This window comes from Colletes latitarsis, chromosome 5 (assembly GCF_051014445.1).
Source record: "Colletes latitarsis isolate SP2378_abdomen chromosome 5, iyColLati1, whole genome shotgun sequence".
NCBI classification, from domain to species: Eukaryota; Metazoa; Arthropoda; class Insecta; order Hymenoptera; family Colletidae; genus Colletes; species Colletes latitarsis.
In genome coordinates this window covers 35,909,620-35,932,366 of record NC_135138.1, presented here as the reverse complement: position 1 = coordinate 35,932,366, position 22,747 = coordinate 35,909,620, and the positions used below count along the sequence as shown (strand labels likewise).

Here is a 22,747-nt window from a genome sequence, read left to right as displayed (position 1 = left end):
CCCAAGGTTTGGTGCACACGAATAGTATCGCCATCTAAGAACAGGTTTTGAACTAAAAATTTCATGCCAGGATCACAGAATGTTATAGGAGGTCTCCGGAGTACAGGTTCCCCCACCCCTCCTATTCCTGATACTTAGTACCTTGATTATTCATTAATAACTCCTTTCCTGGGATTGAAATATAAACTTTTGGAATTAAAGAATGTAGTATAGACCCTTAGCTAGATTCAAGGATACTTTTCATATCCATTCCGCCCGTAATTAACAAGTTATTAACGAATATCAGAAGTCGGAACATTCACGACTGTGTTACTGTCTGCTTTAATCGATGAATTATCGACTTTTCAACGATAACACACACATTTTGGCTATTAGGGAACCAAGTAGACATCCCTGGCGATATTCCAGGGCCGATTTTGTAACGCTTCACGTTCTAATTAATTAGTTATTAGCGATAGATCTCTTAGGTGTCGCGTTAGAAAGTTAGAAACAGTGTGCCGACTTCCGTTGTCGGTTAATAACTATTTAATAAGGCATAGGATGGATGCAACAGGTATCCTTGAATCTTCCCAAAGGTTCATACTATATTCTTAAACTCTAAAAGTTCATAATTCATTCCCAGGAAAGGCGTAATTAACAAATTACCGAGGAGTGATTTATTGAAAGCAGTGGTCTGCATTGTGGCGCCAACTAGTGGCGAAAACAGTGTACTATGTACTTCTCGACTCGTAATCAATTACTGCTCGTTAATTTACTAATTACGCCTTTCCTGGGAATGAATTGCGAACTTTTAGAGTTTAAGAATATAGTATGAACCTTTGGGAAGATTCAAGGATACCTGTTGCATCCATCCCATGCCTTATTAAATAGTTATTAACCGACAACGGAAGTCGGCACACTGTTTCTAACTTTCTAACGCAACATCTTAGGGATTTATCGCTAATAACTAATTAATTAGAACGTGAAGCGTTACAAAATCGGCCCTGGAATATCGCCAGGGATGTCTACTTGGTTCCCTAATAGCCAAAATGTGTGTGTTATCGTTGAAAAGTCGATAATTCATCGATTAAAGTAGACAGTAACACAGTCGTGAATATTCCGACTTCCGATATTCGTTAATAACTTGTTAATTACGGGCGGAATGGATATGAAAAGTATCCTTGAATCTAGCTAAGGGTCTATACTACATTCTTTAATTCCAAAAGTTTACATTTCAATCCCAGGAAAGGAGTTATTAATGAATAATCAAGGTACTAAGTATCAGGTATAGGAGGGGTGGGGGAACCTGTACTCCGGAGACCTCCTATAACATTCTGTGATCCTGGCATGAAATTTTTAGTTCAAAACCTGTTCTTAGATGGCGATACTATTCGTGTGCACCAAACCTTGGGGGGCGAGAGGGGATTACTCCGGATACTTCCACTAACATTCTGATAGATGGCGATACTGTGTCAGTTTTGGCGCAATATTGGAATAAATAAATATCGCTTCCAGTAATCGTTTGTAACTAATAAATTATATGAAAAAATGTGTAGAGGAATGATTGAACCATTTAATTACATAGTAATTAGATTCGTATAATACCTGGAGCAGTCATAAGACATTATAAGACTTTAAAATCGATTAAAATTAGGAAATTATTGGGAAAGGTATAGGAGAATGTAAATAAAAAGCATTAGATTAAAGCAAAGCTGTTTTATTAATAAATAAGGATGGTTTTATACATTTTTGACTCTGTTAAATAAAAATATACCTCGAAATCTTGATAGCACGTTCTACAAATAAATTATGTTAACGAGTAAAGGGTGTATTTTCGTAAACAAACATTTCTTTTTGTAAAGCTCACATTTGTCTTTGCTTTTGATTCCCTGTAGACGATCCAAAGTGCAAGTTCACTTCGGATAGCTTCGGAAAATTGAGGAATTAGACGAGTGTCAGTTTGTCTTTGTCTTGCACCTAGTGCCCGATCTAATAGCAATATGTTTACATGATATCGTAATATGTGGTATATAAAGGTCTGTATTTTCAAATAGTAATTAATAAAACGAATCTCTATATTATTTCTAATCACAACGTCTAACATTCAATAAATTTTGCTTTCCAATAGGTTGTTATATAAATTTCATGTCGATCGCTACTAGGTTAGGTCGACAAAAAAGTGCCGGAAATGTATTTCAAAGCCTACCAAAAATTATTTAGTAACCACGCAAGACAAATACACACTAATGTATCGCGTATATTGTATAATCGATATTATGATATTGATCATAACAAAAATATCCGTTCCTCGCGTCTATATTGGAGCGGGTTTGGTGTGCTAGTCATTGGGTTTACTTATGCTGCTGTGCCTTTATACAGAATATTTTGTCAGGTAATACAATTGTTTTGCAGAATAAAATAATTACAGTAAATGTAACAAATTCTGTGTTAAACAGGCATACAGTTACGGTGGTACGGTATCGACTGGCCATGAAGTTGATAAAGTCAGTACGATGAAACCTATTAAGGAGAAAGTGTTAAAAATATCATTTAATGCAGATACTGCAGCAACAATGCTTTGGAACTTTAAACCTCAACAGAATTATATAAACGTGGCTCCTGGTGAGACTGCATTAGCATTTTATACTGCTAAGAATCCATTGGATAAAACAATTACTGGTATATCAACTTATAATGTGGTTCCGTTCGAAGCAGGACAGTATTTCAATAAAATACAATGTTTCTGTTTCGAAGAACAGCAACTCAATCCACACGAAGAAGTAAGTTTACCAATGAATACTCGCGAATATAATTATAGGAACCAAGACCAAACAAATAAATAATATTTTTCATTGTGTATTATTAAAGGTTGACATGCCAGTGTTTTTCTACATCGATCCACAGTTTTCTGAAGATCCTAGAATGGAGAATATTGATGAAATCATACTTTCTTACACATTCTTTGAAGCCAAACCAGGAGTAAAACTCCCCTTACCGAAATATCTAACAGAACGTTTACAATAATTCGAAAATGTATGTTCACTTTTAAACGATGTACATAATTATATTGGTAAACAAATGGTTCAATATATCATCAATGAACGTAAGTTGAAATATCACTTTGCCTAAATTTCGTTAGGAGTACATTTCAACAGTGTAGAGCAACGATTTTCGATCATATATTGTTACTATACTAAAAGTGATCGAAAGTCGCTGATATAGAATAGTTTATCCGTAACAAAGCATTAAAACCTAAATAGAACATTAATTGGATAGGCACGTCTAAGACTAGAAACTTTTTCTCGATCGATATACAACGCGTCGATCTTAAGCGCAAGATCGTGCTCCAGTTTTGTTCGCGTTCGTAATAATTTCTGGTGCTGATTCTCCAACTCTCGTAATGCTCTGTGCATTCTTTCTACTTGATGCTTTATGTCGTCGATTTCTTGTTGGAGGCTGGGGAAAAAGGCGAATAAAGCTAGATATATCCATGGTACATCTTGCTTTAAAGTAATTTAAATTTGTCAAATCAAACCTCATGTGAGCATAATCGCGACACAGCTCTAAATCCGGTCGATGCATTCTAGCTTCTAATCTGGTATGAGCTACTTTAAATACATGACTTTTATCCGCAATGGCTTTGCGCATTAATTCCAAGTTCTTCTCCACGTCGAATATTTCGTGTTGTACCTAAAGCAAGTAACAAATTATTTGACGTTTCAAACTATAAAATACTGTTGCTTTTACCTTTTGTAAATGCTGTTGGAGCTTAGTTTTGGCTTCGAGTAATTCGGAGGATCTATGCGCTAAGGCATTGTTTGTGTTGCTCCATGCATCCCACATTTCTTGTGCAACTTTACTTACAAGAACCTCTACGTTCGTTCTCAACTGACAAGATTTATTTCTTTCTGTCTGAGACTTTTGAACTATTCGGTTCGCCGCATCCGCCCACGTTTCCTGTTCTGAAACGCTAAATTTCATTTTTTAGGGATATATCCGTTAGATATTCTGAGTTTCACGTACCATGAATCGTATTTTTCAATCCCAGAATAATACTGTAATCCCTGGCTGTAATTATTCAATTGATGACACATTGCATCTATTCCTAATGCATTCTCTTTATTTTTCAGATCCAGTTCTAACTGATTTTGAGAGGCCCTGCAGTCTCGTAGCTAAAAGTAAAACCGAGTGACTTTTTACCGCGAAATTTAGTTTTCTAATTTAAATTTACCTGCTCTTTGCATCTGTCCAAACAAATCTCCAACTTTTTTCTATTTTGACGTAAGATTTCGATTTCTCCGAGTAAACATTTCTCCGAATCGTCGTGCACAAGTTCTGTACCTATATGTCAATAAAAATAATATGTATTATAATACTATTAATTTATGTATCTTCGCCAGGATAATATAAACGTTGAATTTCACTTTTCTAAATTTGATCGATCATCACCCTGTCTAGCTTCTCTATGATAAAGACATTCCTCCGCGATGTGCAACGGACCCTCGATATCTCTGATCGCTTTCTCTACAACAGAACGAGAATCTTGAAGCCTTTCAATTTCGTGAAGCAACCTTTCCAATTCCGATGCCACTTCGTTTCGCCAAAAATTAACATCGTTCATTCTTTCGCCAAGCCGTCTACCAGTATCGTATTGTCCATGTTGCACTTTTTCTTCTGCATCTCTAATAGAATAATTCTTTAACAGAATTCGTTTAGAGCGAACGAAGAATTTAATTCGTGGTACACGATACTTACCTAATAATTCGTACAGCATCGTTTCGTATTCTTTCTGAAAAATGCCTGCACGAGTCTGCTTCGTTATAATATTTCACCTGTTTTTCGAACCATTCGTTTGGCGTGTATCGTGTATTAAGAGCAGTTCTTGTCGCGTGTACAGGATTACGTTGATATCCTGTTACTATATTCGGGAATTTTAACGAAGCATTTGATGCGTTGTTCGATATTGACTTTGTAGCTCTGAAACGTTCATTAATAATTAAGCAACTATCGTCGTTAAAAATTAACAAAAAATAAATGATAAAATTAGCGGGAACTTACAAAGGAATAACTTCGACGTTCTCGTACCCCATATTTGGGCGCCAAGGTATTAAATTATGTGTATTATGGTAGTCCCTTCCATAATACTGTGTTACGGGTTCGATGCAAGGTATCGGTACATTACTTACATTCCATGGCTGCAATTGCTACAGATTCGACACACATGGATGTCAACGTAATAATAAACTTTCTTAAACTCTACTTATTAAGCATTCTAATTGTGCTTATTCTAGAGTGGCGTGGGAGGAAGAAATTGACAACCATTATTTTTTTCTGCAAGTTTACAGATACATTTTTGTATTTATGAATAAATAAAGTAATCCTCGCTTTGGCGTCCGCATTTTTCCTTGCAGAACGTCTTTTCCCTTCTTCTTTCAGCTTAGTAAAAAATGGAGACATACGTCGATACATCTGCCAAGAAGATGCTTGTGCTTTGAAGACATTGTCGCATCGATGTTTATATTACATAATACAGACTTTTCATTCGTTCAAAGTGAACTTATTGTTCACGACTAACGCTTGTACTATTCGAAAGAATCCCTTCCCTTTAATTACATGTAAATGCTAATAGAATTAAGTTGAAATTTCATTTTCGTGTACAACTACTTCCGTGGGCTATTATATTTATCTTAAAACAATTTGTGTTTTGTATAAGCATACATGCAAAACAATGCTGTGCTTATAAACTATGAAGCCAAAGATGTTAGATTATTAGATTATACTTTCATTCTAAATGAGTTTTTATTTTAATACGCATTAGAAAATGTTTTCTTATCAAGTTCGTAGAATTATCTGTCACGTTCAGTCAAATTCAACATGGCAGATGTACCTACTGATGCACCACAACGTAAGTACACGTGCGGTTAAGTTCTTTGCGTTATTTAACAAATTACCACACGAAATAGTCACAATTTTTTATTTCGAAGCTTCCACACAATTACAATTTTAATTTTACGAAATAATCGTTGCTACCATATTATACGCAATGTTTATACTTCGAGTATGAGGTTATGCTATGTAAAACACTACAATTTTGTATGTATTTAGTTATTAGGCCTACATAATAATAAACAAAATTTCGAGTAACTGTTTCTCGATGAGGAATAGCTATTTCATATTTTTATGAATTTTTCTACATTCGATATCTGATTATAATAATTATATTTAATATCTTTTTAGATTGCCCTGGTACTACAAGTAAAGATGCAGGCAAAGCATCTATGTGTGCAGGATGCCCGAATCAAACACTATGTGCATCAAATGTTACAAAACAACCAGATCCTGGTATAGCTCTTGTCAAGGAAAGACTTTCTACAGTCAAAAATAAAATATTGGTATTGTCTGGTAAAGGTGGAGTTGGAAAAAGCACTGTAACATCATTGGTATCCAGATCTTTAGCAGCAACCAATCCTCATATAAATGTATGTATTAATGTTTGATGTATACAATAGTAGATATTATTTGCACTCTATACTCTCTATAATATTTCCACATCTTATTCTTCAATGTCTATTTATATATAGCATGTTATACATTACAAATTGAGCCTTGGTTACTTAATCATAGAAAAAGACTTACCCTTTTGCTCATACCAAGAATATTCATGTTGTTTTCAATGTACATAGTGATACAGTGACTTCTAGTAGCTGGTTATGGTCTACAATGTAGTTGTCTAAAGGAAATCCCTATATATGCTTATAAACCTATGTATATTGTATCAGCTTGTACCAGTTCCTTATTGATTATCTCAAACCTTCAATATTTCACTGTATAATTACACAGAACGAAAATGTTTCTTAATATGTAAAAATGAAATATACATTCTCAATTTTAATAAACGATTTAATATACAGGGTGTTTGGCCACCCATTCAAATTTCAAATCATTCCGAAAAAATTATTTTTGGTTGCGGGGGTCAATTACAATTATTTTTGGTGAATAGACATACCCCCGAAATCCTACTCACTTTCGAGAAAAAAAATCGGATAGGTACCTAAATTTTTCGGCGAAAAAAAAAATTTTCAAATCGTTCTAAAAAAATTATTTCTAGGTTCTGGGGTCAATTACAATCATGTTTGGTCATTAGACATACCCCCGAAATCCTACCCATTTTCGAGAAAAAAATTCAGTACGGGGGGAACTTTAAACGTTAATAACTTTTTACCGAAGCCTCCATCAGTAAATTAGTATTCTTGATTTTCGTCTTATTTTGGCCTCTAGAATCTCTCATTCAAATTTTTAATGTATAAACTGTATGAAGCAACAGGTGAAGCCTGTATAAACAAGTTTAATAGGTTGCAGTACTGGATATTGACATTTGTGGGCCATCTCAACCAAGAGTGTTAGGTGTCTTAGAAGAACAAGTTCATCAAAGTGGATCAGGATGGTCTCCAGTAGTAAGTCTCCATTCATTTCTCTACAGTTGTTAAGTAATTTTCGTTATTCGCGAATAAAATTTGCCCTATTTAAATGAAATTTATTCTTTTAGTACATAGAGGACAACTTGTCCCTAATGTCTATTGGATTTTTACTTGCTAGTCCAAGTGATGCAGTAATATGGAGAGGACCAAAAAAGAATGGTACCTTCTTAATACTGTGGTAGTAAGGAGAAATGAATAACCACAGAGATTTTATAATTTCACGTTATTATTTTTAGGGATGATTAGACAATTTCTGTCAGAAGTTGATTGGGGTAGTTTAGATTACCTGATTTTAGATACACCTCCCGGCACATCGGACGAACATTTATCGGCTACATCTTATCTTAAAGGTGCAGGTATTACAGGAGCAATAATTGTGACAACCCCACAACAGGTTGCACTATTGGACGTGAGAAAAGAGATTGATTTTTGTAGAAAATTAAACGTTCCAATCTTAGGTGTTGTCGAAAATATGAGTATTTTTGTTTGTCCTAAATGTAAGGCAAGTATCGGGAACAGTATGGAATCGGTTGGACGATGGTATAAACTATCATATAATCGAAATATACTTGTAAATAGGATTCTGTTGAGATATTTCCTGCATCGACGGGAGGTGGCCGTGCAATGGCCAAGGAATTGAATGTAGAGTTTCTTGGTTCTTTGCCGTTAGATCCGCTTTTGGCTAGATGCTGCGACGAGGGCAAAAATTTTTTAACGGAAGTTCCGGACTCGCCAACTGTTCTTACGTTACAAGATATCGTTCAAAGTAGGCATTTTTTTAGAAGCTTTACGTATTTATTCGTGTTGCAAGTTTAGTATTTAACGTTTTGTTTCAGAAATCGTGGAAAAGTGCGAAGAACAGAAAGAAAATTGTCAAATCAATTCAACGTGATAAAAATGTAATTTTTTATTCCCGATAACTACATGTGTATTAAAGTTGTGTATAAAAACATGTAAAAAATTTAGTTTTGTTTATTCTTTGAAAGTGTAAATACGAATTTTGTAAATTTAATAAATATTGATTTGTTTCAGTTGCTTTCAAGAATAATCATTTTATTAGATTGGCCAGTAAATAATATTAAATATTTTAAGTAGATAACGTTTTTTGTTTTTTCTGTAAAAAGTATTGCTCCTAGATTACAAAATTATATATTCTGAAAGCTGACACTTCACGTATAGCTTAAATAAGAAGTCGTTACGATAACTTTGTTTTGAAAATAAGTGACCAGAAGACGTACTTCCGAGTAATTACTGTTTTTTTATTTCCTCGAAGTAAACAATGCGATATAAACAATGAAAAAAACACTATGATAGCGTTGTAAGCGGAAGAATGATTCAAATATGGTTTAAGAATTGTTGAAGATTTTAGTCTGGTTAATGATCTATCGAGGTTGATGCAAAATACTGAAATATGTATAAAATGTACAAAAGTATAAATAAAATTATTCTTTACTAGAAATACGATCGTATTTCGTGTGTGATGTTAAGGTTATATTATGAGTCATTCTACTGATTAGAGTAGCTATTTATAATGTTATTGTGGTTGGTTGATGGAAATTGGAATCTCCTTTGTTAGTACAGTGTTCTCAGTGGATAGAATATTTGAATAAGAAATAATTTGCAGTCGGGAAAAAAGATTTGTCAAAATGATTGACGTAGAAATGGATCGTTTGATTATGAAAACGGATCTCGGAAAATCGTGTCTGTCAAAAAACGATCCCGTAATAGAATCTCCAAAAGTAAATACATCAATAAAAATTGATTCAAACAAAACGAAACAGCATCCGTCAAAAAATGTACCTTTAAATGTGTGTTTACAATATATATTGCCATGCAGTCTTTTGAAATTAGCTTTATACGTTATTACCTGCTGTGCTTTGATATTGTTTATAAGACAAGTCAAATATATTTTTATTGAGATATACGAAAGAGACATAAATTCTATCGAAGACAATGAAAGCAATCTAAGTGGAAGTTACAAATTTATTGATGCTGCAAATGGTATAACTATTAACCAAAAGTATGAATACGATGTAGCATTTGTTGATATAGTATTTCAAGCAACTGAAACTACACAAGTAAGTTCTAAACAATGTAATTATAAATTTTTATCAGATTTTCTATAATAATTTTCACTCATTATTAATAACTTTTTATCTGTTACAGTGTAACAATGTTCCAGAAATATTACGGTTTGATTGCCACCCTGAAGATGAAGCATCAGAATCATCTTGCACAAGCAGAGGCTGTTGCTGGAAACCAGTCACTAAACAGAATTCAAATTCACAAGTACCTTTGAGAGTTCCATTATGCTATTATCCAAATAATTGGAGTCTATATAAGTATACAAATTTGAGCAGAAATGGAAATGATGTTTCTGGATTTCTTAAACAAACAGGTAGTTCCTTTTATGGAAATGATATACCTCTTGTTAAAGTAGAAACCAGTAGTGTAGATGATTCGATTTTGCGTTTAAAAATATACGACGCTTCGAAAAAACGGTATGAACCACCATGGCCTATCAGGTCTGACACTAAATCATTTTCACAAAGAAACATTGATGCAAAGTATAAATTAGATGTTGATGACACCAAACCTGGTTTCAAAGTACACAGGACCACAGATGATACAGTGTTGTAAGTAATGTTTAAACTGAATTTTGGACACATAAATTACAATAATAAAGAACCTATATTGATCAGTTTATAAAATATTAATGTTTTCTTTTCATATTCAGATTTGACTCTATTAATATTGGAGGTTTCATATTTGCTGACCAATTCTTGCAAATAAGTGCTCTTTTACCAACTCATAACATTTATGGTCTTGGTGAACATGAAACAAACTTAAAATTGGACACTAATTGGAAGATTCTGACGTTATCGAATTTGGATCAACCGCCGATGGAAAATGTACGTAGATACGTTTTATATATCGTTTTGAGTTCTTTCTTTCTGTATACAGAGGATTCTTTTTAATTTAGGCAAATTTATACGGATCTCATCCTTTTTATTTAATACTTGAAAATTCTGGAAAAGCTCACGGAGTTTTGTTTCTCAACAGTAACACTATGGGTACTGATCTCTTAAATCATTTTTCATTAGTTTTTCTTTGAACGCGTCCACAAGCATTTGCTAGATCGTTCGTCATTTTCAGACGTGATACTACAACCATCGCCCGGTATAACGTTTCGAACTATTGGGGGTATATTTGACATATATTTCTTTCTGGGACCAACCCCAGCGGACGTTATAAGACAATACTCCGAAATAGTAGGAAAACCTTTTCTTCCTCCATATTGGTCCCTCGGTTTTCATTTATGCAGGTATGCACATTATCGTTAGCGAGCAACTTCTATATTATTTAACACATTTTGTAACAATGCAGATACGGATATAATACTTTGGAGAAAACAAAAGAAGTATGGAAAAGAACCATAGCAGCTGGAATTCCATTTGTAATATTTATATTTATATTCACTGAGTGAATTTCACTCGATTCAACACGTTAAACGATCGGCATTATATTTTTTTTTTCATTAAATTTAAAAAATAATATTAAAAAAACATTGAAACATTTTAAACTAAAGTGAAATTTACTAGCTTGGTCTTTAACGTGTTAAACAAGACTAATTCGATTGTTTTAACCAGTTCGTATTACATTCAGGATACCCAATGGAACGATTTAGATTACATGGATAAAAACAACGATTTTACGTACAATATTGATAAATTCAAGGATCTACCGCAATTTTTGGAAGAAATACATTCGGTATGATTATACCGTTCGCGTACGTTTTTAAAGAAATATTGGTAAATGCATCTAATAACGTATTACGTATTACAGAGAGGAATGCATTATATTCCCTTGATCGATGCCGGAATATCTGCTTCTGAAATTAACGGAACTTACATGCCGTACGACGAAGGCCTGAAAGAAGATATATTTGTTAAGGATCGAGCAACTAATCTGCCATTTGTCGGTAAAGTTTGGAATCTCGTTGCCACTGTGTGGCCCGACTTCACGAATCCTAAAACGCCAGATTATTATTTTCGTATGATGAAAGATATGCACGACAAGTTTGCATACGATGGTGCCTGGATCGTACGTGTCTATTATTAGTAGAGAAATAGTAGTGTTAATATTTGTTTCATTCGTATCTTGTATTTTCCAGGACATGAACGAACCATCAAATTTTTACAACGGTCTCAAAAATGGATGTACACACAATAGTTTAGATTATCCGAAATACGTTCCCCATACTATTGAAAGTACACTCGCATCGAAAACGCTGTGTATGGATGCCAAACACTATTTAGGACCGCACTACAATCTCCACAATACTTATGGCATGAGTCAGGCGGTAGCTACGAATTAGTAAGTACATAAGACAGTGAACGCGCAAATGAAAATACGGTTTCTAATAAGACAAATAAATTGACGCAGCGCACTGACTAAAATTCGGCACAAAAGACCATTTATAATTTCTCGTTCGACGTGGGTAGGACATGGATATTATGCTGGTCATTGGACAGGAGATGTTTTCTCCACATGGTAATTAATACGCATACAGAGTACGAATTATCGGCGAACGAATCGTTTTATTAATCGTTATCATTCGTTAGGCACGATTTAAGATTGAGCATTCCTGCGATGCTATCGTTTAACTTTTATCAAATACCAATGGTTGGCGCTGATATTTGCGGATTCAATTGGAATACCACAACTGCATTATGCAATCGTTGGATGCAACTTGGTGCTTTTTATCCCTTCTCTCGTAATCATAATTCCGACGACACGATCGTTCGTATTGTTGCTTATTTAAAAACTCATTAAATATACTCGAATATTTTATTCGATGCTATGTACGTATGTGTGCGTAGGAGCAAGATCCAGTTGCTATGGGCGATTTAGTGGTGCGATCGTCGATACGCGCTCTTAAGATACGTTACTGGCTTTTACCATATTTATACACCTTGTTCTTCCGAGCGCACAAATTTGGGGAAACTGTGGCGCGGCCATTGTTTTTCGAGTAAGTGTCTGCAACCATGATTGTTGTTTAGGAGTATTCATACAAATTCCCTTTTTTCAGATTCCCCGATGATCCAGCCACGTACGATATCGATACTCAGTTCCTGTGGGGTCGCTCTCTGATGATTGTTCCTGTTTTAAAAGAAGTGAGTTCTGGCTAATAAAATTTTTTAAAAATAATCGACTAGACTATCGACACATTATCACTATTTGCTATGTTTAATTTGTACGTTGTCATCGTCAGAACGCGGTGAACGTTAGCGCTTATTTGCCGCGTGGACTATGGTACGATCTTTATACGAAAATTGGTGTGTTCGCGATCGATGGACGACGTACGTTGGATGCACCGCTGGATACTATACCGCTAATGATTCGCGGGGGGTCTGTTTTGCCGGCTCAAGAACCGGCTGCAACAACAACGGACAGTAGAAAAAACAATTTTGAATTGTTAATTACGTTGGATGAATTTAAGAAGGCAGAAGGAGAATTATATTGGGACGACGGCGACAGTTTAGGTATTGTAATACACATAATTGAATAATTGCATATTCTGTCGTATCGGTATCGATCGACGTCGCAATCTTTCTTTTTCTTTTTCTTTTACGCGAACCTTTTTAGACTCACTCGAAACGGGACAGTTTGCGTGGGTGTCCTTCGTCGTTGAGAACAATACTTTGTCCAGTTCTGTAACGAAAGAAAGTGCCTTCAACCAGAAGGTCGTCCTCGACAAAATAGATATGTGGGGAGTAACATCCAACGTCTTGGAAGTTACCTTACAAGGTCGTAAAGTGAAATTCGAGTATAACGATCGACAAAACGTGAGTTCAAATATACTCTAACGCAGTCGTATACATCCGTGGGTCACTTACGCGAATATACAGATGATATTCTTACAAAATGTTTCAGTGCTTGTCCGTACAAAATCTCCAAACGGATTTAAGGAAAAACTTCGTGCTCGAATGGAAGTACGGTCGTCCGGCCAATACAATCAACGACAGAGATTAAGTCTGTGCATATCATAAATGGTAATCGTCGTGTCGCGTACTCTCATAATCATTATGCGTTATCCGTGGTTGTTGTTATTATTCACGGGCATAGTATAAAATATAATCTCCGTTCGTTTTGAATAAGACTTTTGTTACTACACTATATACATATACACGTGTTTGTATTTTCTTATACGTTTAAATAAAATATCTATAAAGAAAAAAACATTTTATTCGAATCACTGTACTCGTCGTACAGCACAACATACAGTACGGCATCAGTTACGTAATATTTATGGCACTAATGAAAAACAATAAATAGAAGTTTGAATCTTTCGATAATGCGTTCAACGGAAAAAGAACGAGGGAAAACGCGGGTAACGTAAATGTCCAGGAACGCTCGTTCGTAATCGTCACGCGAGTGACGGCGAAAGATAACAACAGACACATTAGGTCGTGCACGCGACATTCGTAGCGTTGGCTAAGAATTCTTTTTGTTTTTTTTTTTTGGTTTTTTTTTTTAATTTCTTTTGCTTTGGCACCGTAACTTAAAAGTAACGCGAAAAATTTTTAAGCGCTGTCTCGTCGAAACATCGAAATCTCCGTCTCGAGTTTCTTCCGTGTATCTTATTTTCCCTCTGTCTCAACTTTCGAGCGACCGAATGCGCACGACGTGTCTCCTTTGACCTCGATCTATATTCTACATTCTATATTCAATGTCTCGCGACCCCTGTTTGCATTTCTACGCCGGTCAGAAGAGTAGATTTCGATCTTTCGAATAAATTTCGAAACAATATGCTATCGGTTCGTGTCAACATAATCTTGTCGTGGCTTTACCTACCTACGTAAACGCACGACCGAGTGAATTCTCGCAACAGAACACGTTACAAATCACCAGAGACGGGCAAAATTCTTATCCATACATGAACTTAAAAGAAACAAAAAATAAGCTCATCCGTTGCTCGTTATAGAAATAAAAAGAAATTATAATTACACAGGATGACCCTGATTTTAACAACTAAACTTTGCCGGTATATTTTTGTTCGAATAAAACTTTGCCCGTATCGTTAATTTATCTGAAATTATGTCCAGCTTTTCGTCGACTTTTTTAAAGTTTTCCAACGAAATTATATAAATAATGATCTTTGGATCTCGATGAACATTGGCCGCTTTGCGTTTTTACCAATTTGACTGCCGTTAATGCTTTTTGATTGATCCGTTTAATAGCGTGTTTAACATTTCTATACAGAATTGTACGCGTTAAGTTTTGTCCGAAACATTTCTTTAAGAGGTTTAACGCGTACACTGTGCATAAAAAGACATTTTCGTTTCTGTCTACACGCTAAATAGGGAAGTGGCAAGGGTAGCATATTTAAATATAAAACTATTTTTGGCCTGTGTAAGACGTACACAATTTTCGACCGGCAGTTAAACTGTTAAAAATCACCGATCGCAAACGAAGAACACAACCTTCGACCGTGTAATGAATTCATTAATACTACATCCGTCGTCAAAGTGTTCGTTTACAAACGGCCGTTGATGAAAATTTGATTTCCACCGATTGACGCGCGTACGATAGCAGGTAATATTCGAAATGTTTGCGCAATACAAAATAGCACCCTGCTGAACGTTCAACGGAATTAAAACGTTTTTAACAAATTAAACATATTACACGTTACAGTACTAATATAATAGGAAACGCATTAACGTATATTCATTTTCTCTCATTTTTCGTTCGATTTCAAACATGTATCGCACAATAATATAACGTATATTCGTATGTGTATATGGATATATATGTGTGTGTATATATATATATATATATTTATATATCTTTTTTTTCAATGGCTAATATATATCTATCTCGCAACCTTCTTCATTATTGTCTGCTCACATTTACTTACACCTATCTAAAGGATGTCGCGCTTCTTCCGAGCACGCGTACGAGCAATTAAACGTACAATACGGCAATACACGCGAATGCGTACCGAGGTCAGATAACGAATAACCATGTCAACTATAATAGAAACGGAGCGAGGGTAAGGTCTTTCGGCATCGAAGTCTCCATTCTCAGCGTACGACGAATGGAGATTCCGTGAACACAAAACGAAATCGCGTGGCGCATCGCTTTTCATGTACTAAGTTCCGCGAAATGCATTTCAACGTTAACGTATAATTTTATTTTGGTTCGACGCCAACCTGGAGCTCTAACTCGCTCCCAACAACGAAAAAGAAATTCTCTCTATCTTAAGGAAACAAAAACTGTATCGCGTCGCGTAAAGAAAATTCTCTTATCTACGTATCGATAAAGTTAACCCTTAACTGGTATCGTGGTCCAGCGACTACGTTAAGGGAGTATTCTACTAGAAACCTTTGAAAACATTTCATAAAAATCCGCGTTTTACAGTAGAATACTTCGATAATATCACTACTTCTAATTTTTCCGATACCATATTTTGAGAGGTCTAAATGCCCAACGATACTAGTTGTACAGTTAAGGGTTAAAAGCAGCGAACTTTTCGACAACTTGGTACATGTTGCGCGTATAAATACAGGACCATAACGTTTGAACAGTTCCCTGGAAAATACGCGTATGTTATTAAATCACTTTCTGCTTAGTGAATTATTTACTTCTTAAAATGGAAAAAGGGCACGAATTTCATTGATACTTACGAAACCTAACGTACGCTTTTTTTCCGGAGAATTATTCGCTTAGCTATAAAAGAATATATTGCAATAAACGACGTGCAGTTCTAAGATCCTATTTAGCCTCTTAAATTTTCGTAAAGGATCGTCTACGAACCTAATATACGCTAAAGTGTGCAATTATAATGACGTTTCAATGACACAGTACGTGCGTGCACTCGCATGCATAGATATACGCTAAGAAATATGGCAAGAAGATTCTTACGCACTTTTGCGTCGAAAATATACCTCTTTTTCTCCTATACTAGATTTAAAAAATCGATGAACGTACCTTTCGGTCGATCGAAACGGATCTCACTCTCAATCCGTTCTGTCGTCAGCCTGGTCGATGGATGTCGTGCCCGACATTTTTGATTACGCCGTTAAAATAAGTACCGCACGTTTTTTCGCGTATCACGATCAACGTATATTTCCTATGTAACAACGCAAATAACGCACGTTCTTTGATATTATAATGCGGCAAGCACAATGACACATGGCACCCGCGGGAAAAACACGCTCGAACGCGTTCCTAACCTCTTCGGGGTCGATCTATTTTGTCCAAATCAAACGATCAAATCGATATCGTATCCGTGATATCTATCAGCTTTGTACCGATGTTATCGGTTATATCGTTACCAAAATTTTGAATAATTATTCATAACTTTAGCGATTACCTTGTACCTTAATAAATTTTAGTCAAACACAATTGCACACCGGAAGAGGTTAACGTTTAGACTGTCGAAAGGATGCGCAGACACGGCGAAGCGGCATGTCGTTTCCGGTGTCACGATTATACTTCCGAATCGAACGAATAACAGTGTAAAACGTAAATTTTCGCGTATAGTCGTAACGTTATTATCGAATCATGCAATCTCCGCGTGTATCGCTAACGTTTCTACTTTACAGGACAGTCTGCCGTTTTCCACGTTTCTTCTTACATCTACCACGAGTCACAGTCGTAACGATTTATCACACTACGAGTCAACGCGAAGTAAGAAGAAATACTCGACACGTGTTACTAAAATGTAACATTTTAATCGAATCTTCGATGTTGCAGGTTTTATGGCGGCGTTTCTACTGCCACCTACCGTGGCGTTCTTACGTAAACAACCCCAGACACTTTACGATTATCGTACGATTTACGACAGAGTGAATGCGTCGGTAAAAAAATCTGGAAACATTGAATTTATCGCTTATTTTTGTTTTACGTCGATTCATATCAGTGGTAGTCAACCTTGTATGATATAGACTCTACCATACAACGTTTCAATAGTTGTATATTAGTTCTAGCCTATATGGATTTCGATTACGGTTTTGTGTATATTCTTATATCGTTTTCAATATACTTTGACGGCCGCTGTCACGTATACGTGATTTTACTTTTTCAGTCACGCGTGCCTCGCTACAATATCAGTATAAAAAGCTGTTCAGGCTGATATATTTCATTATATAAAATCGAACCGCAATCGAAACAGAATAAAAGGTTGGACATAGTTCTATAAAAATGCAAGGTAGCAAAATCATGGGCAGCCATTTACGTAGATTACAGTAAAGTGGACCGATGCAGATGTTAAAGAATAGCAATTAGCAGGACAAATCGTTACGTCTGTGGCCCCTGTACGTCGGACCGATTCTTTCGTTGAATTGCACGCGACGTCTAGCATCTTGCCGTTAAATAAATCAGTCGATCTCTTAATTAACGAAGCTTAAAGAATGATAGAGTCGAAGGAGAGAAAGAAGTTGTTCAAATTTAATCGTAGACACCGCGTTTGCACTTTGGACTAGTAAATATCAACGTTAAACTAAAGAAAATTCTATAACGTTACCGACATTCGTCGATCCCTCGGAGAAATTGTACGACGTTTCTCGAAGTTCGCGTAACCGACGATTATCGCGGGTCGCGACAGTATACTATCTCATATCTATCGAGACGACTCTCGAGGCAAGTCGTCTTCACTGATCTTTGGTGAGGCAGTTGGACGTTCGTTTAGGTAGCGGTAAGCGTTTCCAATATGTCTTCGGGACTCTTGTTCAGCTTACGAAAGTTCTCCCAGTGTTCTTTGGGCACGGTCCATTTTAGAAATATCTCGAGATTTCTGGTGAGGGTCTCGAGTTCCGTGAGACCGTCGCGAGCGACCGGATCTCTGCCGGCAGATATCAGCGAGTCGTGAAGAACCTCGTCGATCAGTCGTTTCCCAAATCCCAGCTCGTCCAGCCTCTCCTGTTTGCTGATCCTCTTTAACAGGACCGCGAGCAGCAACCTCATCCTCTCCACCGTCATCACCCTGTACTTGGAAGGCGGCGTCGACGGTTTCTCGACGATCTCGCTGAAAATCGCGTCCGAGTTGCTCGAACCGTCCATGTTGGCCGCCCCCAGCTCCGGATGGCACGTCTTCTCGTGGCACTCGAGGTCGTTCTTGATCCTGAAGAAACTCTTGCATCGTCTGCAGGCGTACGGTTCGTTTCTGCCGTGGATACACTTCATGTGCTTCTTCCAGTGCGGCAGCTGAGTGAAACCGGCGTTGCATTCGGCGCATTTAAACGGTCTCTCACCGGTGTGGCGTCTGGTGTGCAGCTTCAGAGCGGTCGAGTGGGCGAACGCCTGCCAGCAGACCAGACACCTGAACGGTCTCTGGCCGGAGTGGGTTCTCTGATGGACGGTCAGCTGGGACTTTTGCGCGAACCTCTGGCCGCAAGTGGCGCATCCGTGAGGCCGGTCTCGCGCGTGCGTCCTCATGTGTTGAGGTAGGTGGCCCTTGAACGTTTTGTTGCAGATGACGCACAGGAAGGACTTTACGTCCCTGTGAAGGCATTCCAGGTGTTTCTTGAGCGCGTCCCGTCGTACGAACGCGCGGCCGCAGATCTCGCATTTGTGATCCTTCTGGCCGTTGTGGCGTTTCACGTGCAGCGCCAGGTTCGCGGCGCACGTGAACGTCCCCGAGCACAACCCGCAACGATAAGGCTTTACCTGGCTGTGAGTGCGTCGGTGCTGCACCAATTGGCCGCCTCGTGCAAAGCTCTTGTCGCACTCCGGGCATTTGTACGGCTTGAAGCCGGTGTGCGTCCTCACGTGAAGCTTCAGCCTCTCCTTCAGCGGGAACTCCTTGCCACATTCGTCGCACTTGAAGATCGGTCCGGCTCCGTGTACGATCTTGTAATGGTTACGGAGGCCGCCGCTGCCTTTGAATCGCGCCTCGCACACCACGCAGCAGTACTTCTTCTCCTCGTACTCGTTGCCGTTCGTCGAGAACGCCTCGTCGTCGACGTTGACTTCCTTCTTCGACGACCCGTCGTTGCTCGACGTGTCCAACACCAATGTGGTCGCGCAGATGTCTCGAACCTTCTCCCTGGCCGATCGCAGCACGTTGTTGTTCTCGCCCTCGAGCAGGTAGTTCGCCTCGATGATCGCCTCGATGCTCAAGCAGGACTTGTCGCTCCTCAGATCGGACTCTTGATCGTCGATCGTTCCCCGAGACGGTATAGGGCGCTCGTACAGTGCCGCGTCGGTGTCCGTCGAATAAAAATCGGTACGCTCGGCCACCGGGTCGAACGGCCCGCTGGGGAACAACGGTTCCCGCCGAAACACGTAAATCTCGTCGCTGAAGTCCTTGCTTCTGTCAAAGTCCAGATACGCTTCCTCCTCGTACTCCGACAGCGTTCTCTTCTCCACCCTGAAACCGTTCTCGACCGATTGCCGACTCGTCGACTCGCCGCCATTCTCCGTTTCATCCTCTCTGCCTGCTGGCGTTCCGAATCTCTTCTTTCGCGATTTCGCGCGAACCACGCTCTTCTTGCAGATGCCTTTCCGTTTCCGTTTGCCCGCCTCGGCCTCGAACGTCCGGTCCTCGACCTTCCCTTTTCCCTGCCGTGGTTTTCGCGACTGTTTCTCGAGTTTCCCGCAAAACGCGAAGTCCCGCAGCTGAAAGTCTTGCGCGTCCTCGATGCAGCCATCGGTGGCGAACCTCCGTAGCACTTTCAACGCGTCCGTGGTCCCGTCGGCGATCGTGTCCGTGTCCAAGTTCTCGTTGGCGTTCGCGTCCGGGTCTTTGAAGATGCCGTTCTGTTTCACCGGCAACAGTTCCGTCAGCTCGACGTCTTCGCGCGGCTCGGTACCGGTCGTTTCATTCAGAACGGTTTGCTGCACATTGAGCGTGGCCATTTGCCTTCCGTTGGCTTTGCCCGGTCCCCGGATACGGCTGCGAAGACCCTCAGCTTCGAGAGACTTCGACGCTCGGCGCCATTTATCGGAATCGTAATTGCGAGGCTCGTTGCGCGCGTCGCGCGATACTGGAGCCGATCGTGGAAGTTTGCCCCGGACGTTCCGGGCCGGGCCGATCCGTATCAAAGGAAGCTTTTTATCGTGTACCGCCGCGACGAGTGACGGGGAACGGAAATCGGTAACGGAGCGAAGCGGAGTCGATGCGTTCGTCAGCCGACTCCGGTTATCGGACTCTTATCTTTCCCGATAATCTCTCTTTCTTCTCGCTACGTCGACATTTCTTCCTCCCCGCGTCGTACACGTATCCCAACGCACGATTCTTCTACGTTTCGAGCGGATCGACTTTCCGGCCGAGGGTGAAACGAGACGCTCGAATCAATCGTATCTCCCTTTCCTGAGGCACGTTTCGTTCTCCAGCCTCTCCTCGCCTACGATTTCGACGCACGGCACGCTCGCCAGCCACGATCTACCCGTCTCGCGTGCTGCTGTTGGTTTCCCGGAAATACGAGGACGGTTCGTGCGCGCATTGGAATCACCGAGAAGGGTTAGAAGAGGATACCGGAAGTCGTGGCGAAAGCGTCGGCCCCGATGGATGCGGCTCGCGGTCGGGTTTTACGCGCGTACGTTCCGCGACAGAACGACGGTTATCGCGCCGCGGACGCGTACAACGGCACGTGTCGGTTTATCCCCGACGAGCGAAACGATCGAACGTTGGACGCGCAAGAGGAGGATTGCTCGCGGGACAATGGTCGGCTGTCGATAAAAAGGGACGACAGAACGGCGACGCTCCGTGTCCGTCGCCGCGACGATCGACCGACTGCGAGAGCTTCCTCTTCCTCGCGACGATACGCCGTTTCCTCGACGGCGAGTGCGCGCGTTTTTCACGCAAGCGCAATTCGCGGTCGATATCGGTCTGATTTCACCCCCCGTAACCCCCTGCACCCTGCTGCCCTGCTGCCCTGCCGGCGACGGCAGACTCTTTCTATACCCCTTTCGTTCTACCGTCCCTCCTGCCTGCGTTTCGTCTGCGACCTCTCACCTTTATCCCCTGCGATTCTATCGCTCGCTACACCCGCCGCCTCTAATTCTACCCGCTTTCCGCCAACCGTCATTATTTCCTTTCTATCAATTGCTCCACACGCTCGCGTTCATCCCTCGCGATCCACCGTGCTTGAATCCATCCGCGCGCGATTTTTTACGCATCTTTCGGGGCGCTGCCCCTTCCAGGGGCCGACGGTTTCGAAACCTGCACCGTTCCGTTCGACCACTATCCTCGATTGTCGCACCAGCGATATCGGTACTTTTCGTTTCGCGCTGACAAGGCCCCGCAAAGCATCGATGTTACCGGACCGCGATAGCGATTCCAACGAGTCGTACGGGTTTACAATTTTCTTTGGCGATTCGCGACTTAAAGCTTAATTAAACGGTTCTTTGGTTACGCATTGGCTTTGGTCGTTTCGACGCGGTGGGAAAACGTTCGATTCCGATTCGAAACTGGTTCGAGGTCTGTAGCGTTTCGACGACAGAATCTCGACGAGAATTCGTGATACAATCCACTTACTTATCGCGTTCCTATGTTTACGCTTTGACGTTTCGAGTTCATCGTATAATCGCCCCTTATCTCGGCCGCGTCATAATTTCCTCTTTAAGGAGTCTCTTTCTTTCCTGACTAGACCGCCTCATGCACGAGAACGAGACCGCCTCCTGGTTACGCGCGATTTCATAACCAGTTTCTTTCACTGAAATAATATACAGGTACGATGCATACGCGCTATACGGTAACGTATGCGTACGGATACAATTTTACTCTCGCCTGGATTAGTAAGCTGTGTTAGTAGCCTTAGCCTTCCCCATCTGTGAATCGCTCTCTTGATTAGTGAAAAGCGAAGAACCCGCCACCATCTGAAAGAAACGAGAAATACCGAAGGCATTTCTTTGCTGTCTTTAATCTACCTGTCTACCGATATTTGCGATCCGATTCGTCTCGCGAGTCTAGGCGTTTCGAAACGGAAAAGTACGCGGACAACACGCGCGCACCACTTACCATTTCGTCGATTAATTGACCGCCGTTTGCCCGTTCGAGCCAACCCTCTGGGAACTGCATCGATACGCGAGAATTTTTCTTCCTTTTTTTTTATTAAGAACGCAACCCAGACCGTGTCCTATTTACCAGTCGGCGCAAAACAGTGTTGTAACATACCTACGTACTGTACGTTTATAAATCCTAGTAACTCGTTGCTATTTGGACGAACAATCGAAAAGATATTCAACGATCCTAGTTGGCTATATACTCTGTATCAGAAAACAATGATCCTGAAGGCATTCCAAGATATTGCTTATAAAAAGATGCCCCCTCAACATCTGGC

At 39.6% G+C, this 22,747-nt stretch overlaps 4 protein-coding genes across 10 annotated transcripts in view; 3 read left to right on the top strand and 1 right to left on the bottom strand.

Moving 5' to 3' along the window:
* The first annotated feature begins 1,509 nt into the window (after window positions 1-1,509).
* On the top strand, window positions 1,510-4,402 carry Cox11 (Cytochrome c oxidase copper chaperone COX11). 3 transcript variants are annotated; one of them, XM_076765780.1, is made up of 6 exons: window positions 1,510-1,649; window positions 1,875-2,015; window positions 2,108-2,371; window positions 2,436-2,759; window positions 2,848-3,012; window positions 4,110-4,402. In XM_076765780.1, exons 3-5 carry the CDS (start codon window positions 2,168-2,170, stop codon window positions 3,001-3,003), a joined length of 684 nt encoding a protein of 227 aa, XP_076621895.1. In that variant the 5' UTR covers window positions 1,510-1,649; window positions 1,875-2,015; window positions 2,108-2,167; the 3' UTR covers window positions 3,004-3,012; window positions 4,110-4,402. The 3 variants fall into 3 exon arrangements, 1 of the variants encoding a protein (XP_076621895.1); XR_013079742.1 differs by having other exon boundaries at window positions 1,511-1,649; window positions 2,848-3,082; XR_013079743.1 differs by lacking the exon at window positions 1,510-1,649 and having other exon boundaries at window positions 1,826-2,015; window positions 2,848-3,082.
* The window catches only part of LOC143342172 (tektin-3), a 22,745-nt gene continuing 3,073 nt past the window's right edge, over window positions 3,076-22,747 (bottom strand). Inside the window, exons 1-9 of one of the 5 annotated variants that reach the window (XM_076765768.1) lie at window positions 6,616-7,587; window positions 5,038-5,183; window positions 4,735-4,956; window positions 4,429-4,661; window positions 4,211-4,320; window positions 4,003-4,151; window positions 3,727-3,949; window positions 3,515-3,669; window positions 3,076-3,435 (exon numbers count right to left, since the gene is read on the bottom strand). In XM_076765768.1, the coding sequence (XP_076621883.1) occupies window positions 3,225-3,435; window positions 3,515-3,669; window positions 3,727-3,949; window positions 4,003-4,151; window positions 4,211-4,320; window positions 4,429-4,661; window positions 4,735-4,956; window positions 5,038-5,183; window positions 6,616-6,660 (1,494 nt within the window). In that variant the 5' untranslated portion in view covers window positions 6,661-7,587 and the 3' untranslated portion in view covers window positions 3,076-3,224. Of the gene's footprint in view, window positions 3,436-3,514; window positions 3,670-3,726; window positions 3,950-4,002; window positions 4,152-4,210; window positions 4,321-4,428; window positions 4,662-4,734; window positions 4,957-5,037; window positions 5,184-6,615; window positions 7,588-12,302; window positions 12,621-13,686; window positions 22,284-22,747 lie in introns of those variants that run through there. The other 4 variants (XM_076765769.1, XR_013079741.1, XR_013079740.1 and 1 more) reach the window with 4 other exon arrangements.
* Nubp1 (NUBP iron-sulfur cluster assembly factor 1) lies at window positions 5,779-8,493 on the top strand. The gene is made up of 7 exons (XM_076765777.1): window positions 5,779-5,884; window positions 6,217-6,458; window positions 7,332-7,433; window positions 7,526-7,616; window positions 7,694-7,959; window positions 8,037-8,223; window positions 8,294-8,493. Exons 1-7 carry the CDS (start codon window positions 5,854-5,856, stop codon window positions 8,347-8,349), a joined length of 975 nt encoding a protein of 324 aa, XP_076621892.1. The 5' UTR covers window positions 5,779-5,853; the 3' UTR covers window positions 8,350-8,493.
* LOC143342171 (lysosomal alpha-glucosidase) lies at window positions 8,614-13,679 on the top strand. Its single transcript, XM_076765766.1, has 16 exons — window positions 8,614-9,535; window positions 9,624-10,093; window positions 10,195-10,369; window positions 10,441-10,531; window positions 10,614-10,782; window positions 10,845-10,914; window positions 11,124-11,228; window positions 11,304-11,561; window positions 11,632-11,834; window positions 11,904-12,011; window positions 12,083-12,260; window positions 12,341-12,489; window positions 12,550-12,634; window positions 12,733-13,003; window positions 13,107-13,306; window positions 13,395-13,679. The coding sequence occupies exons 1-16, from the start codon at window positions 9,104-9,106 to the stop codon at window positions 13,491-13,493; spliced, it is 3,063 nt and encodes a 1,020-aa protein (XP_076621881.1). The 5' UTR covers window positions 8,614-9,103; the 3' UTR covers window positions 13,494-13,679.

What these genes read in the sequence shown, in the direction of transcription:
- Cox11 (XM_076765780.1), top strand. Translation starts at nt 2,168, where the DNA reads ATGTATTTCAAAGCCTACCAAAAATTATTTAGTAACCACGCAAGACAA. An exon ending in TATACAGAATATTTTGTCAG is followed by an intron (nt 2,372 to 2,435) that starts GTAATACAATTG and finishes TGTGTTAAACAG; the next exon opens with GCATACAGTTACGGTGGTAC. An exon ending in AACTCAATCCACACGAAGAA is followed by an intron (nt 2,760 to 2,847) that starts GTAAGTTTACCA and finishes GTATTATTAAAG; the next exon opens with GTTGACATGCCAGTGTTTTT.
- Nubp1 (XM_076765777.1), top strand. Translation starts at nt 5,854, where the DNA reads ATGGCAGATGTACCTACTGATGCACCACAAC. An exon ending in ACCTACTGATGCACCACAAC is followed by an intron (nt 5,885 to 6,216) that starts GTAAGTACACGT and finishes ATATCTTTTTAG; the next exon opens with ATTGCCCTGGTACTACAAGT. An exon ending in GAGAGGACCAAAAAAGAATG is followed by an intron (nt 7,617 to 7,693) that starts GTACCTTCTTAA and finishes TATTATTTTTAG; the next exon opens with GGATGATTAGACAATTTCTG.
- LOC143342171 (XM_076765766.1), top strand. Translation starts at nt 9,104, where the DNA reads ATGATTGACGTAGAAATGGATCGTTTGATTATGAAAACGGATCTCGGA. An exon ending in GGAGATGTTTTCTCCACATG is followed by an intron (nt 12,012 to 12,082) that starts GTAATTAATACG and finishes ATCATTCGTTAG; the next exon opens with GCACGATTTAAGATTGAGCA. An exon ending in ATAATTCCGACGACACGATC is followed by an intron (nt 12,261 to 12,340) that starts GTTCGTATTGTT and finishes ATGTGTGCGTAG; the next exon opens with GAGCAAGATCCAGTTGCTAT.